General features: G+C 34.0%; 1 protein-coding gene across 1 annotated transcript in view; it reads right to left on the bottom strand.

Moving 5' to 3' along the window:
• The window catches only part of LOC127845309 (uncharacterized), a 58,768-nt gene that overhangs the window by 25,899 nt on the left and 18,371 nt on the right, over positions 1-14,498 (bottom strand). Inside the window, exons 2-3 of the mRNA XM_052376141.1 lie at positions 8,285-8,882; positions 881-1,039 (exon numbers count right to left, since the gene is read on the bottom strand). Coding sequence (XP_052232101.1) covers positions 881-1,039; positions 8,285-8,860 — 735 coding nt within the window. The 5' untranslated portion in view covers positions 8,861-8,882. The remainder of the gene's footprint in view (positions 1-880; positions 1,040-8,284; positions 8,883-14,498) is intronic.

The following is a 14,498-nucleotide window of genomic DNA, read 5'->3' as shown; positions in this document are numbered from 1 at the left end:
ATATCGAACACTTTCGTAACTTACGTTTCATCTTGTTTTGGGCTAATTTTAATCTTGAATTAAAATGTATAATTTATGACGCAAGTTTATTGTGGTTCAAAGTTGTTACTTTTCTTTTCTAAAAATAGATTTTTGAGCGAAGTTAACCTTTTAATGATTGGTCGTTTTGCAAACTCGAGCGCACGGGTTTTTCAAAAAAAAAATTCATACTTGTTTTTGTAAGCGTTGAACACACAACGTTAAATTTTTTGAATTAATTGCAATAACGAACACGTTCGTAACTTACGTTTCATCTTCTTTTGAAGTACTCATGCAAATAAATAATATTGTTAATTTTAATTTTAAGCTTTGCTTTTTTGAGAAGTGTGTGAGACAGGTATATGCATGTATGTGTATAAATATTATGTTTACCATTCGTAAACACCAACAAATACATGAAAAATATAATGTAGCTTGTAACGGTATGATTGCTGTGGTAACTAAGCGTTTGTAAGTACGAGGAGCAGTGAATAAGCGGCCACAGCATTCCATTGACGTGAAAATTTTAATCACCGCAGACGATCGCGTTTTTACTCGCGGGTCAGGGTTTGGCGATTCAGCGGCAATGCCATGTTACTATGATTATAGTTGATTTTAAAATTGGAATCAGACTCATATTAAGGAAATTAATGCCACTAGTTTCAGAATAAAAACGTTCTGAATCAATTTCTCAGGCAGTAGTGTACATACCTGCAATGCAAGTTTGATAAAATCTTGCGAATCAAATAAGATAATTTAGTTACAATAGAACTAACACATTAGATCTGCATTCACAAAACATGAAACAGTTTAATAATGATGTGGCGAATAGCACGGATTATCACTGAACACTAACTATTACCTTTGCTAGTTTCTTCAGAGCGTCCTGTGCAGTGACGTCGTGTGTCAGACTTGTTGGGTCACTCAGCAGGCTAGTCAGTGTTGTGAAAATATCCTGGAGATCTAGGTCTGTGATTTTACACTGAGACGAATGACGGACACTTCTTCCAATTTCTCGCGCCTTACAAAAATAAAACATATTTGTACGTTACATCGAACTGTTTGAGATAATATCTAAATGCAAAAAACGCATGCATTAATGCAACATTGTGGAAACTAATTATAGAAATGTGCATAATTATAAAAAAAAATGTTGTAAATATATGAACATACACATCCATTTTCTTTTTGTTAATTACCTCTTAGGTCAAACAATGGCCCAAACCTCAGCATCAAATTACAGTCATGTATTTAAACAATGAAAAATGTATCATAACGTTAATAATACAACATTTAAGCAATTCAAATCTTATATGAATTATTTTTTAACTTAAATCGTCACTACATGAAGCACTGGGATGCTGACAAGAAATGTTTTTCTACAAATAAATATACATTTTCAACATTGTGGTGACATTTTTTCTGAACACAAACGTTTTGAATAGTTTGTACGGAATGCCGTTAGTGCCATCGTAGTTACACATTAAAATCCAGAGGGCGACACTGCAATCGTGTGATTGTACGATGGCGACAATGCTATAGTACGATGACGACAGTGCGACAATACGATGACGACAGTGCGATAGTACGATGGCGACAATGCGATATTACGATGACGACAGTACGATAACGCGATAGTACGATGGCGACAATGCGATAATACGATGACGATAGTGCGACAATACGATGGCGACAATGCAATAGTACGATGGCGACAATGCAATAGTGCGATAATACGATGACGACAGTGCGACAATACGATGGCGACAGTGCGATAGTACAAAGGCGTCAATGCGATAGTGCAATAGAACGATGGCGACAATGCGATAATACGATGACTACAGTGCGACAATACGATGGCGACATTGCGATAGTACGATGGCGACAATGCGATAATACGATGAGCGAGTACGATGGCGATAATGCGATGATACGATAGCGACAGTACGATATGACTATCGCATTGTCGCCATCGTACTATCGCACTGTCGCCATCGTATTGTCGTATTGTCGTCATCGTACTATCGCGTTTTCGCATTGTTGCCATCGTACTATCGCATTGTCGCCATCGTATTATCGCATTGTCGTCATCGTACTATCGCATTGTCGCCATCGTACTTTCGCACTATTGCATTGTCGCCCTCTGGTATTATATATATATATATATATATATATATATATATATATATATATATATATATATATATATACATGTTTTATTGAATGACGTGAGAAGATCCCCGTACCTCCTTTTAAAATTTAAAGCTATCGGTTTTTTATTTACAAATCGGAGTGAAAAACACTTTTGATGGTGTTTGAATGACTATAAAATGTATCGTTATCGATTCATTAATGTTTATGGAACGGGAAATAACCGTTTAAATGACGAACAGTCATGTAATCTTTGTGTTCTGCTATTTGAAAAGATCGGAAATTGAAGCTATATTTGACATACTTGTGTCCGACCAAATTATTTTCCGTGAGTGTGAACTTCTGAGGGCTGGTATCGAAATACTGATGGATCAATGGTACTGATGTTAATTTTTCCTGATAAATTATTTTATTAGCTTTTGAAAACAACCGGTGTGTAGTTGATTCGTTAAAAATTGTTCGAGTTACATGGTTTACAGTAAAGATGGTGTAGTTTTACGGAAAATGAAGTTGCACTCATTGTTTCTATTATAGCATATGTATGGGCTTCCCTTCTGTTGCTTTATCTATTTAAATGTAATTGAGCATATTAACAAACGTTCATATAAATAATTTATGCACATATTTGTATCAATCTTTTCACTTTCGCACAGATGACAATATATCTAATTTTTGCTCATCAAGTGAATTCGGGACATCAGAATTAAAAGAAACACTGAATCCTTAAACATCTTCTAATGATTTACTGAGAACCTCTATGACAATTGGTTTATGCAAATAAAGAGGCAATACGAATGTAATGTAGTTGTGCTCGAAACCTCTGTATTAATCATGTGAACACCACACCACAATACTTTAAAAGCATGTGTATTTGGCAGATAGAAAATATTACTTAATTAACATTATAATATTTGGCGCATTTCTCGTTAGATTGCTTGCTCGATTCTACTTGAAACTCGAACATAAATCTCATAACTCGACCAAAACGGAATAAACACGACCAATAAAAAAAACGCAGTAAGTACGGAAAACCTTTGATAAAAGAAGATTCTACTTTACACATTTTGTAATTAGCTTGCCAAATACGAGTTGAAATTTCTGAAGCCATCTGGTCGCTGTTCAAGATTGATAAAAATGGATTTCGCATATTTTACCATTAAAAAACAATACTACGCAATAAACTGATAATGGAAACGCTACTTTAACGTAGCGTCGTCAACACGGCAGTGACTTGATTCGGTTATTCTAATCAGTTTAATTTATTTTTATGGTCTAGTTAATTGGCATGGATAAAAACGGCCTTTTGCTATCACGTCATTACAATCGACTTGTTAATTGACATGTGATCAACAGAACCAACAATCTTCAAATAACTCTCTCTACTTACATCGATGCATTACGGACATATTGAAGTGTTCACAAAGTCTTTTTTTTTAATTAACACAAAATATCATGCCAATTAACATCAATTATAAAAGAGTATATTAAAATTGCTAAAATAATAGCTTCCTCATCCTAAGTACAACACTAATGAGCATTACGGTTCTTTAAAGAGAACATGTACAATGAAATCATCATGCACTCTTAATATTCTTTCGGGCAATAGTATTTATTCAATTGACAAAGAAAAGCTTAATATATAAAAGCTCGAAAAGCTCGATCTATTACAGAAGATAAAGACAGCTATAGGGCAGAACTGTCTACTTTTGAATTATAGAAAGTAATGTTTCGAACAATGACACTCCAAAATCTATATCGGGGACGAAAATATTTCTCGCATCCACAACTTTCATAACGGAACACTTACAATTATTAAAACTGGGAGCATCACCTTGAAAGGGTCAGTGCACCTCATTTGGGGGTTTAAACAGGTTTGAGGGCTAGCTGAAACTCACAGTAATCCCCGAATTAATAAAAAAACATACTCGCGTCTTATCTCAATCGAATGTACCTTTATAGTCGAAGATGAAAACAATTATGCATAAACGTGACGCATGAATCAAACAATACACACCAATATTAAGTGTCTTCAATTCGGGAAATTACCGTACATATGTTTATCCATATAACAAACAAGAGGGCCAAATTGTCTAGTGCGCTCACCTGAGACCAAAAGAAAATAAATAAATTGGTCCGATAGCTTGTGTGATTTTTGTGAATCAAATTTGACTTCTTACCAACCTTTTTTTTAAACCCTTATGACACATATTTTATGTGGGAAGTGACATAATTATAACACATATTAAGCCCAAGTTTAAGAAATAGGTAAAAACAGCTTCTTGGCGGTCGACCGTTTCGAAACTATGGAAAACACATACAATCAAGTCATACCAAGAAAACTGCATCACCTTATGGCAGCCAGGTATTTTACATAAAGATATATAAACTCTCTAGAGAAATACATAATAATAATAATAAAAAAGATCTAAGCAAATTATAAAATTATTGGGTAAAACAGTGATTTCTTGCTTGTTCACAATGTTTCAATAATTCCTACAAGAAAAACTGCCTCGCCTTATGGGAGTTCTGTTTTAAACGGGCTTGAATCATATTTGTTCTCGAATTGAATATCAATAGAGCAATAAAATATTTTCCAAGTTAAATGATAATTGGGCAAACAATCTGTCAAAGTGTTAAAACTGTATTTAAAGTTGATATACTAACCGCGTGTTTGACCCTAAATGACCGCGCATAGAAGTCAGCAGGAAAAAAAATAAATGTAAAGATTGGTCATTAATGTGGTCTCTAGAGTGTTCACAATGCAAAATATGTTTTTCATGTTTAATACGGACGTGTCACGGCACACACACTTTTCTTTAAAAACTTCCTACGATGATATAAAATTATTACATGGTTTATTGTTAGGTTATAACAAGAAGTTTACATATAACATACAACATACAGACAAACAGACAATTTTTTGTCATCTGAGGCAACTACATCCAAGGAAACCCGAAACCTTGTGAGCAGTGTAAAACCATTGGATCAGTGTTCGGTATTTTACCATCAACTTACATAGGGTTAGTTAATTGGAAAAAATAAAATTGTCCATGTCCAACAACTGTGTATTAACATTGATAACAAAGGTATTGGCCTACATGTAGAAAAAATCCTGAAAATTTTCTTAAACAATGAGCGAAATGTGGCGCCCTGAAGTAGAAGATCGGGCAAAATGGGCTATGTTCAGGCATAAAGGGGAGAAAAACTGCTTTAATTTGCAAGCTACTACAATAATTAAAGGATTTATACAAACTTACACATGTCTGCCATAACCTCTTGGCAGGGTTTCTACAGAAAATTATTTCTTGTGGAGAAATTTGCGTCGTTTAATGACCATGTTGGGAAAACATGGATACCATCTGGAGAAGACCAGGAAACCTTATATGAGCAGTGACTTTATAATTCTTTTTGGTGACAAAAAAACCTGATTTACAGCCATTTTGTTGCAATTTCTTTGCTTTGTAGAGGCCTTTAGCAAGTGATTGTGGGAACATATGCATACACATGTACTTTTAATGCTTTATTATACATTATATGATATTCTTTGCATTCCATCAAACATCATTTCACCCCATTGGTGCAAAAAGGTACCAAATGACATTGGAATAAATAGGCATATGGTACCTTTTTGCACTAATGGGGCGAATTTTCAGAAACTTGAATCCTTTGTCTGATATATAATGTGGTTAAACAATGTCCACTTTAGATATGTAAAGCTGATAGTTTTATCTTAATTACTAACTTGTTTGCCAGTTTGTGCTAAATTTATATTGTATTACAATGCTAGTGGTGCCCTCCCCCGGGCTATATAGGAATCATTTTGTCCCGTCCGTCCCTGTCCCAGTACGTCAAGTCCGTCTCGATTTTTTGTCCATCCGTCCGTCCCGATTTATTTTCATGAAATCACTTTTGAACAAATGAACATACAACCTTCAAACTTCATATGTTGATGCAACATTATGAGCTTTATATATACACTACACCGTCTTTTAGGTCACTAGGTCAAAGGTCAAAGTCACTGTGATCTCTAATAGAAAACTTTAACATAGGCTCTATAATTGAATTGCTTTCACCTACAGCCTTCAAATTTCATGTGTAGATGCACCTCGATTTCTTTTACACGTCACGCCCTGTTTTAGGTCACTAGGTCAGAGGTAAATGTGATCTCTTATAGAAGACTTTATCATTGACTGTATAATGGAAGTGCTTCCACCTAGAGCCTTCAAAATTCATATGTTGATGCACCTCTATGAGTTTTACAGGTCAAATCCAGTGTATTATACATACAACCCCCATATACACTTATTAAGACATCATTTTATGTACCTAACCAATTAATTTATGTGACAAAGCAGTCAAGTCTTTCTTTAAATTTTCCAAAATAGTGTTGGTAAAAAGAAATAATACTCGAGAATGTTGAAAAGGCACTATTGATAATACACAAGGCATTTAAAAGTACATTTGTATACAAATGTGCCCACATACACATACTATATGACTCTAAGAAGCAAAGAACTTGCAATAAAATGGCTGGAAATTAGGATTTTTGTCACCAAAAAGAAATTTTGCCCGATCTTCTACTTCATGGAGTCACATTTTTTAAGGAAATATGTCAGGATTTTTGTTACATGTAGGCCAATACCTTTATTATCAATGTTAATACACAGTTGTTTCAAATTGTACTTGAATTTTTTTTCCAATTTACTTATACTTACCCAATGTAAGTTTATGGTAAAATACCGAACACTGCTCCAATTGTTTTGCACTGCTCACAAGGTTTCGGGTTTCCTGGGGTGAACCAATTTGTGAGAATGAAACTTTGAATAAAGGCTCGTTATGACACAAACATATTTTTAAATCACACTATTATGATAAACATATCATCAAAGACAACAGTTACAACACAGAACCATAAACATGTACATATTAAGACCTCATTATTGTTTGTGGGTCAACTCTTTTGAAACAACCCTGTTAGCCATCATCATCATCATCATCATCATCATCATCATCATCATCATCATCATCATCATCATCATCATCATCATCATCATCATCATCATCATCATCATCATCATCACCATCATCATCATCATCATCATCATCATCATCATCATCATCATCATCATCATCATCATCATCATCACCACCACCACCACCACCACCACCATCATCATCATCATCATCATCATCATCATCATCATCATCATCATCATCATCATCATCAACAACATCATCATTAACAACATCCTCATCATCCTCATCATTATCAGAACAGCTTCAAGATTACACTTTTATAGCTTTCACTTAAATAATGGTCATTTTCTAAAAGAAACAACCTCAACCTGTTTTTTACTTTATCAAAACTTACACAGTAAACTAAAGCTTCAAGTCACAGATAAATTTTTCAACTGATCGGAACCATTTTCGAAGTCATTTGATATATCATTAAAACGAATATTTTCAGCACCTTTTATAAAGATTGGGCACAGAAAAAAATCGAAAATGTAAACAAGGCTTGCAAAAAAAGTTATGTAGAAAAAATGTTTACTGATTCATCCATTATAATACTATTGCATTCTTGTCGGTAAATGGTATTATAAAAATTGCTTCTATTATTAATGTGAAACTTTGAATTTAGTTTCTAACAAATGCATCGGAACATATAAATTTCAACAATTGTGTAATAGGTTCATCCATCAATTTAGCAAAATACAAATTCATACACAGACATAATAAAAACTCGAATGACAATGGTTGTTCAGAAATGTTCAACATGCGCTTCGTGCACTCAGAGCCGCTTAAATGAGAGTTAACGTATGTGTGGAGTAAAATATGACCATTCATGATATTCAGAATATTGAACTATGTGAAATACTTAAGCAAGGTTAGAAATACAGAGAACAAAATGAGAGATGCATATATTTCCTGTATTGATGTGTTGATATAAAATTTAAGCGTTTCATATTTAAATTTGCACAAACAAAACTTCCATGGCATTCAACATAAATTATAACAAACTTGGCATGGTGGACTGGGATGTGCTTAAATGTAAATATACTCACCATAGATAGCAAAATAATGAAATTAATTAAAAATCATATTGTTCACTTACTTTTGCAAGTAGACACAGAGGACTCTGTTTTCCTTGTGATATAACAAATGAAAACTTGTTGTCAAAGTGATTGCAGTTCATCATAAAACTGATGATTCCGTTGAAGTCTGTATCTTGAACCGATATCTTTCCAGCATATCCGTCTGGAGGTAAATAAGCCTTGGCTATTTGCCATGGATTTGTTGCCCAGTGTTGCGCCGTTGTATTTTTCCATGACGGATTGTTAAATTTATGCTGCTTAACAATTTCGTCATGGACTGTATTACACACATTAGCAGGACATTTTCGTGGTTGTTTTGCAACAGTGTCATGCATAGATGTACATGTGGCATGCGCACCTTTTTTTTTGCATATGCCTTGTGTTGGGCATTTCAGCAAGTTTGCAGTGTGACAGCCTGAACACGGGACTTGAGCCTGAATACTCGGACAAACAGCATTGTATATATTGGCGTGCACAGTTTTAGCCTCATTTTCTACGAACTTCTCCAAACCAGCCTTTGCGATGTCGACTGCTAGCCAGGCCTTTAGCCAGTTCGTCCTTTCCTTCTCAGTGAACACAGCGGATAGACCCGCCATTGTGTTTTATTCCGCTACATCCCTGCAAAACATATATCAGTCAATTACGTGTATTTTCGACCTTTCGTAAAATGGTTTTGTATAACGAGAGATCAACAAAAAAATGTGTCGTGTATATTGCACCATACTTACTAGTTGTTAAAGTTGACTTTTTAAAAACTGTCTAGCCATAAACTATTTTCTTTTCATTATAAAACTGTAGTGAGATATAGGCAATCAGAGAATCAGTAAACAAACTTTAAAAGCTGACATTATTGTCGAAGGTACGGTTTTTACACTTTGTAATTGTTGGTTATTACTTCAGTGGTCATAGTAAGTTGTTGGCTTAAACCTGTGTCTACTGGTCACCATACCACATATGTGTCTTCAATTTGGTGAACTTAAAATAATAGGGATAATTTCCGATTTCAAGCAACCTATTTTAAACATGATTGCGCTATTCTATAGTATGTTTTGTGGAAAATAAATATGGCCGGTATAATATAAATTAGAGCGATCGTTTTGGTGGTTGTGAACTCGGTTCCACAAGTTTTCAGACTTTAACATTCGATTGAAAGCTGATCGAGCTACTTTGCTTTAAACTTAAAGCAATTAAACCAATCGGTTTTTTTTTGTTACGGAAAAGGTCGCCCAATCGGTTCAAAGCAGGACTTTGCTGTACGATGTGCACTATTATGTTGAGTGCGGAGTGCTACATTATGTGAGGATTTCTTTATAAATTTCAATATACTTATAACTAAACGCTGTTCGTTATTAGTGCAAACCATATGTGTCTGCGATCCGATGTTACTTGTGCAGAAATAGAAAATGTCTTTTGTATATGCCTGTCCAAAGTTGAGTATGAGCAAAATTCGCCATGTAATATCGTATTTCAGCAATGCGATTGAATTGTATAGCGTTCCATTCGTAATTGTGATAAGGTGCAATATGGGGCATGAACTTTATATATTAATTATTTAAAACAAATAGCTTATTAGCATTTACGAGTACACGTCTTGTTTGCATAAAGTATTAATAGGTACCAAAACATTATAACCAAGTGGGTAACCGAAATGAAGAGAATTACATTTATCGCCTGTTAAGGAAATCGATGCCTAGTAAATTATCATGTTCTAGATTGATGTAGTCTCTTAATAAGAGAGAGGCACCGGCTCGCGGTTTAAAAAGGGTTGTGAACGGCATTACACATTTACAGGGTGCAGAATCATGTGACTTTATGGGGTTCCACCTTTTAACTTGAATGGATTTAAACACGACGGTGTGTGATGCTTTTTTCAAATAACTTTTGTATACATTTTTTTCTGAAGAATTTCAACTATGGCATAAAAGACAGATTTTTATGCTGCTTTCGGCAATGTGAAAAACATCAGAACAACTTTATTTAATAAGCCAGTGTTCTTGTTCAAAATTAGATTTGTACTACATGGTTATGTTTCACGGAAAGTGAATTTTTGTCAACGATTTCAGACGTATTCAAAGATTTATCCTTATACCATAAGACGTCGGCACAAACTGCAAGATAAACTGTGTTCTATGCAATTACTATTTTTGCAAATGTATTCCAATAACTTGAGTTATTTGCAAAAATAAATTTCTTAACGGTGTAAGTACATTCCGTCTAGCCCGTGTGTAAACCCCTGAAAACCCCGTTGATTCTGCACCCTGATTAAGCACCCAACCGCAAACGCAAGTTACGTCATTGTTTTTCTTTAACATGGCGTGATCTCATAAAGAGGATGTAATTGTGAGTTTTACCGCGAAAAAAGTGTAGTTAGTTATACTTGTTTTATTAACTGATAAATTACAATATTGGTTTGAATTCTACCAAAAAAGCATCCGGCACTGGAAAAATTAACTGTTATTTGCTTGTTGTTAAGAATGTTTCTATACATATATATGTGCAGGAAAGGTGGTTCCTAAATGTAAAAAGTCTCTTGGTGGTAAGTTATTGTTTAAGTTGTCATTTTGGTGTGTGATGATTACCAACAACGATATGTTTTATTGTTAGCAGGGTGAATAGAAATGTTAACAAATATTTGTAAAACATTGATATATACAGTTTTGGGTGTTTCAATAAGATTTCTTTGGAATTTAAACATCATAGCCACGCTATCATTTCATTGCAATCATTGTGTGGCATAAAAAGGGTTATTATATTATCGCAAAAGATTCGATTATATAGAAGCTTCGTTGTAATTTCCATGTTACTATGTCACTACCGCTGGCTTAGGATAGATTTCAGTGGATTTTCATTGATTTATACGCCCTTTGAGCGATGAAGAAATGATTGGAGGAATTGTATTAAATATAATTACACAAACTAATTGATATTCGAGCTGCAAAAATTGAAATGAGTGCGCGCAATATATACACATTCGTATTGCAAAATCAACCCCCAATTTTAAATACCACATGATCTTCAAACGTGACTGTGTGAACTTGAGACACCAGACAACTCAAGCACAGTTCGTTAGACAGATAACATGGATCTATTGCGTTGTGACCTTTAACTTAGTGTCAAGTTTTTTTTCAAATAACTCGAGATTTCATAACATTGTAATGCAACGATTCACTTAAACATTCAAGAACGAACGATATTAAGTGTAAGCTGACAATATTTACAACATAGTTCGATTGATTTCACATCCGGGGTTTGTCCGTTCTACTTTATGAGTGACTCGTGTATTAGACGAAATATTCGACGAAATTCAAAATGACCGCCTGCCAGCCTTCTTGTATATAGTAATTGATTAAACTGCAAACTGCAAGTCCACTTACACTTATAGTATATTACTTTATTATGTGTGTAAAAGGTTCCAAAGATTGCATATCCAAGAACTTTAAGCAAATATAAGTTGACTATATTACATTGGTCTCTTTAAAGTCGGACGACTTATATAGTGTTTTCAACTGTTTCAATGAATCGAAATGCTGCACACTTCAACCTCTTCATTAGAGATAAGAGAGTTGTCCTTACTAAGAAAGATTTAAGGCGGCTGGTCTATTCATAATGTTATGCCTTCATGTGCAAGTAAGTGATGTTTGAGGCACCTCAAGAAACAATATATGTTTTATGAAACGGCCTCTCTTATAAAACAGTGCTTTTGGACGACTGAAAATGAATACTTATTATTGTAACACAGTTTATATCATTCCCAACAAGATGTAATGCAACGTATTTGTAGATGGCTAACATTTATATTTTAGGCATATGCTGTAATAATACATAAATATGCTATATTTCGCTCACCAACCTCTATGACAATATAGTGCTGCAAACAGGCACACATAAGTCGCTTATTTAGGGGAGTAACTGGCCACTGATCATAAACAAAGAGTTTTATATACATAAATGTTCGTCTGGGTCTGTAGATTATGGTATGAGATTTCATTTGTTCGAAAAGTGCTGGAGGGCTTCAAAATCCAAGATTGCGTCCAAGATGGCCGCCAAAAGTGTCCTACTCACTGTATACATTACAACTTTTAATTTATGTGGGGAAAATTGCTATCCTCCTTCTAAATCAACATTAAACGAAAGGGGTGTGTATCTTAAATGCTTTATTTACCTATTGCCATGTAATGGAATGCATTTTTGTGCATATTTTACTGAAAATCAGCAAAAAATGCTCCAATTTTGGGGGCAAAGTCTAATATCTTTATGTATAACTATCAAGTATTTGATTAAAATGTACTTAAAATCAGGTAAATTTAAAGTGTATGTATATCCTTTAAAACAAATGAAAAAAACACACTTTATGGTCAAGAATACGATCCAGATATCATTAAATAATATTTTAATTGATGAAGTGATTTGTAACTGTGCTTTCATTTGATACATTGTGTTAATTCATAGCTTAAAACTTAAATTATGATTTTATACCAGTAATATGTTATCCATTTAAATGAAATTATATACCATTTTTATGAACTGAGTCAACTGTAAACTCTGAAAGCAATGACAACTATTATTATATGAAGAATTATTTGATTTTAGATACTAAACATTTGTTGAGTTACTCCCCTTTGATATAAATTTACCATAAACATAAAAGTTAGCAGACACCAATGTCAAACTTGTTTTGTCATTTTCACAGTTTTCATTTCCATGTACATCTAATATGGTAAGTATTTAACATGTTAATTCATTGTTCGTTTCATAACTACATGCTATGTTTATAGATTTTATTTGATAAAACATTTTCTCAAACATCATCGCAAGGAAATTTGTCTGCAATGTCATTGATGTTATTCATCACATATATTTACTAACATCCGTTTGAATACATGCAAAAGTAGTGTGCGTGGATATTTGAAACCCTTACATGAAACCTACACTGTCTTTTGTATTTTATAAGAGGTGCTAATATTTGTTTTTCCAAAACTTGAGTAGTACTCGGATAGGTACTAGTAAGCGGTATTTTTTTCTGTTGATGAATTACTGTGTATGCCTAATATATGTTAATTTCTGCCTATTCTACACTATTGTTTGGAATATATTAAAAGGTTCGACAATAGAACTTCATCAGCCAAGGGAATGCCACAGTCTTCGGGGAAGAAAACATGGCTACATCTGGAGAGAACTTAAAGATCTTAAAGATGACTGCAAAGTAAGAAAGTATGTATTGTTAATTGTAATTCTGTTGATCCATTATTACAGTCATTTATTAAAGAGGTTTGTGTATCCTAAATATTTAGATATAAATGTACTTGCAATGAAAACACAGGCAAGTTATAATTATTATTAAATCAAAGATGATTTTTGTTTGCTTAAAAAAAATGAAGCAGAGGAGTGTACTGAAGACATATATGACAACCATGTGGTGATCCTGGTCTGGTATGACAATGATAATGATATTCATAAATATCATAGTTTGATTTCTCTCAAACATGATCATTGATAGTAGAACATTAATGTCATTTCAAATTTTCTATTTTTCTGCAAAGGATTTCATATGTATTTCTGTTTTCAGGCCCAGATGGTCCTATGATGACTCAACAATGGATGACAAGGAAAACACAAGAACACCTTTTTAAGACAAGGTCCACTTTTGAGAACTTTGACTGGAAATCATAGTGCTTCATTTGTGGCGAAAAGTGCAGCCGTCATAGAGACAATACATCAAGAGTTTTTAGCAGAAGTTGGTCCCTAGGGCCAAACAAAAAAATTGTGTGTTTCGGGAAACAGCTGAAAAAAAAATAGGAGGGTAGGTATCTTTGTCTGGTCTTTGCGATGGCTCACATGCTTTTGCAATGGGAATATCCGGAAAAAACATCGCACCGAAGTATGCGCGTCCTAGAAATTGGACCATATTCCGTTTCTTGTTGAATTCTCAAATGCGCATAATTTAATTTGTAATACGAAACACTCTTCCCTATTTAATTTTTACTCGACGTTATCACATTCTTCAAACACACTGTAAATGTACAGTGTGTTTTAATCTTTTCTCTCGAGAAAAGCGCGCGCAAATTATTCCCTACATGAACAACGTCACGTCAATCGCATGGAAAGCGTGCGTGCATTAAATTTCAGTTTAATGTTCCGTGGTAAATTTTAACAGAATGATATAGCGAATGATTTGGAATTTGACATTTCCTCAAAATTAATTGCAAATCAAACACACTGTATATTTATCGTTAC

This window comes from Dreissena polymorpha, chromosome 9 (genome assembly GCF_020536995.1).
Source record: "Dreissena polymorpha isolate Duluth1 chromosome 9, UMN_Dpol_1.0, whole genome shotgun sequence".
Classification (NCBI taxonomy): domain Eukaryota; kingdom Metazoa; phylum Mollusca; class Bivalvia; order Myida; family Dreissenidae; genus Dreissena; species Dreissena polymorpha.
This window is presented reverse-complemented; position numbering and strand designations above follow the sequence as displayed.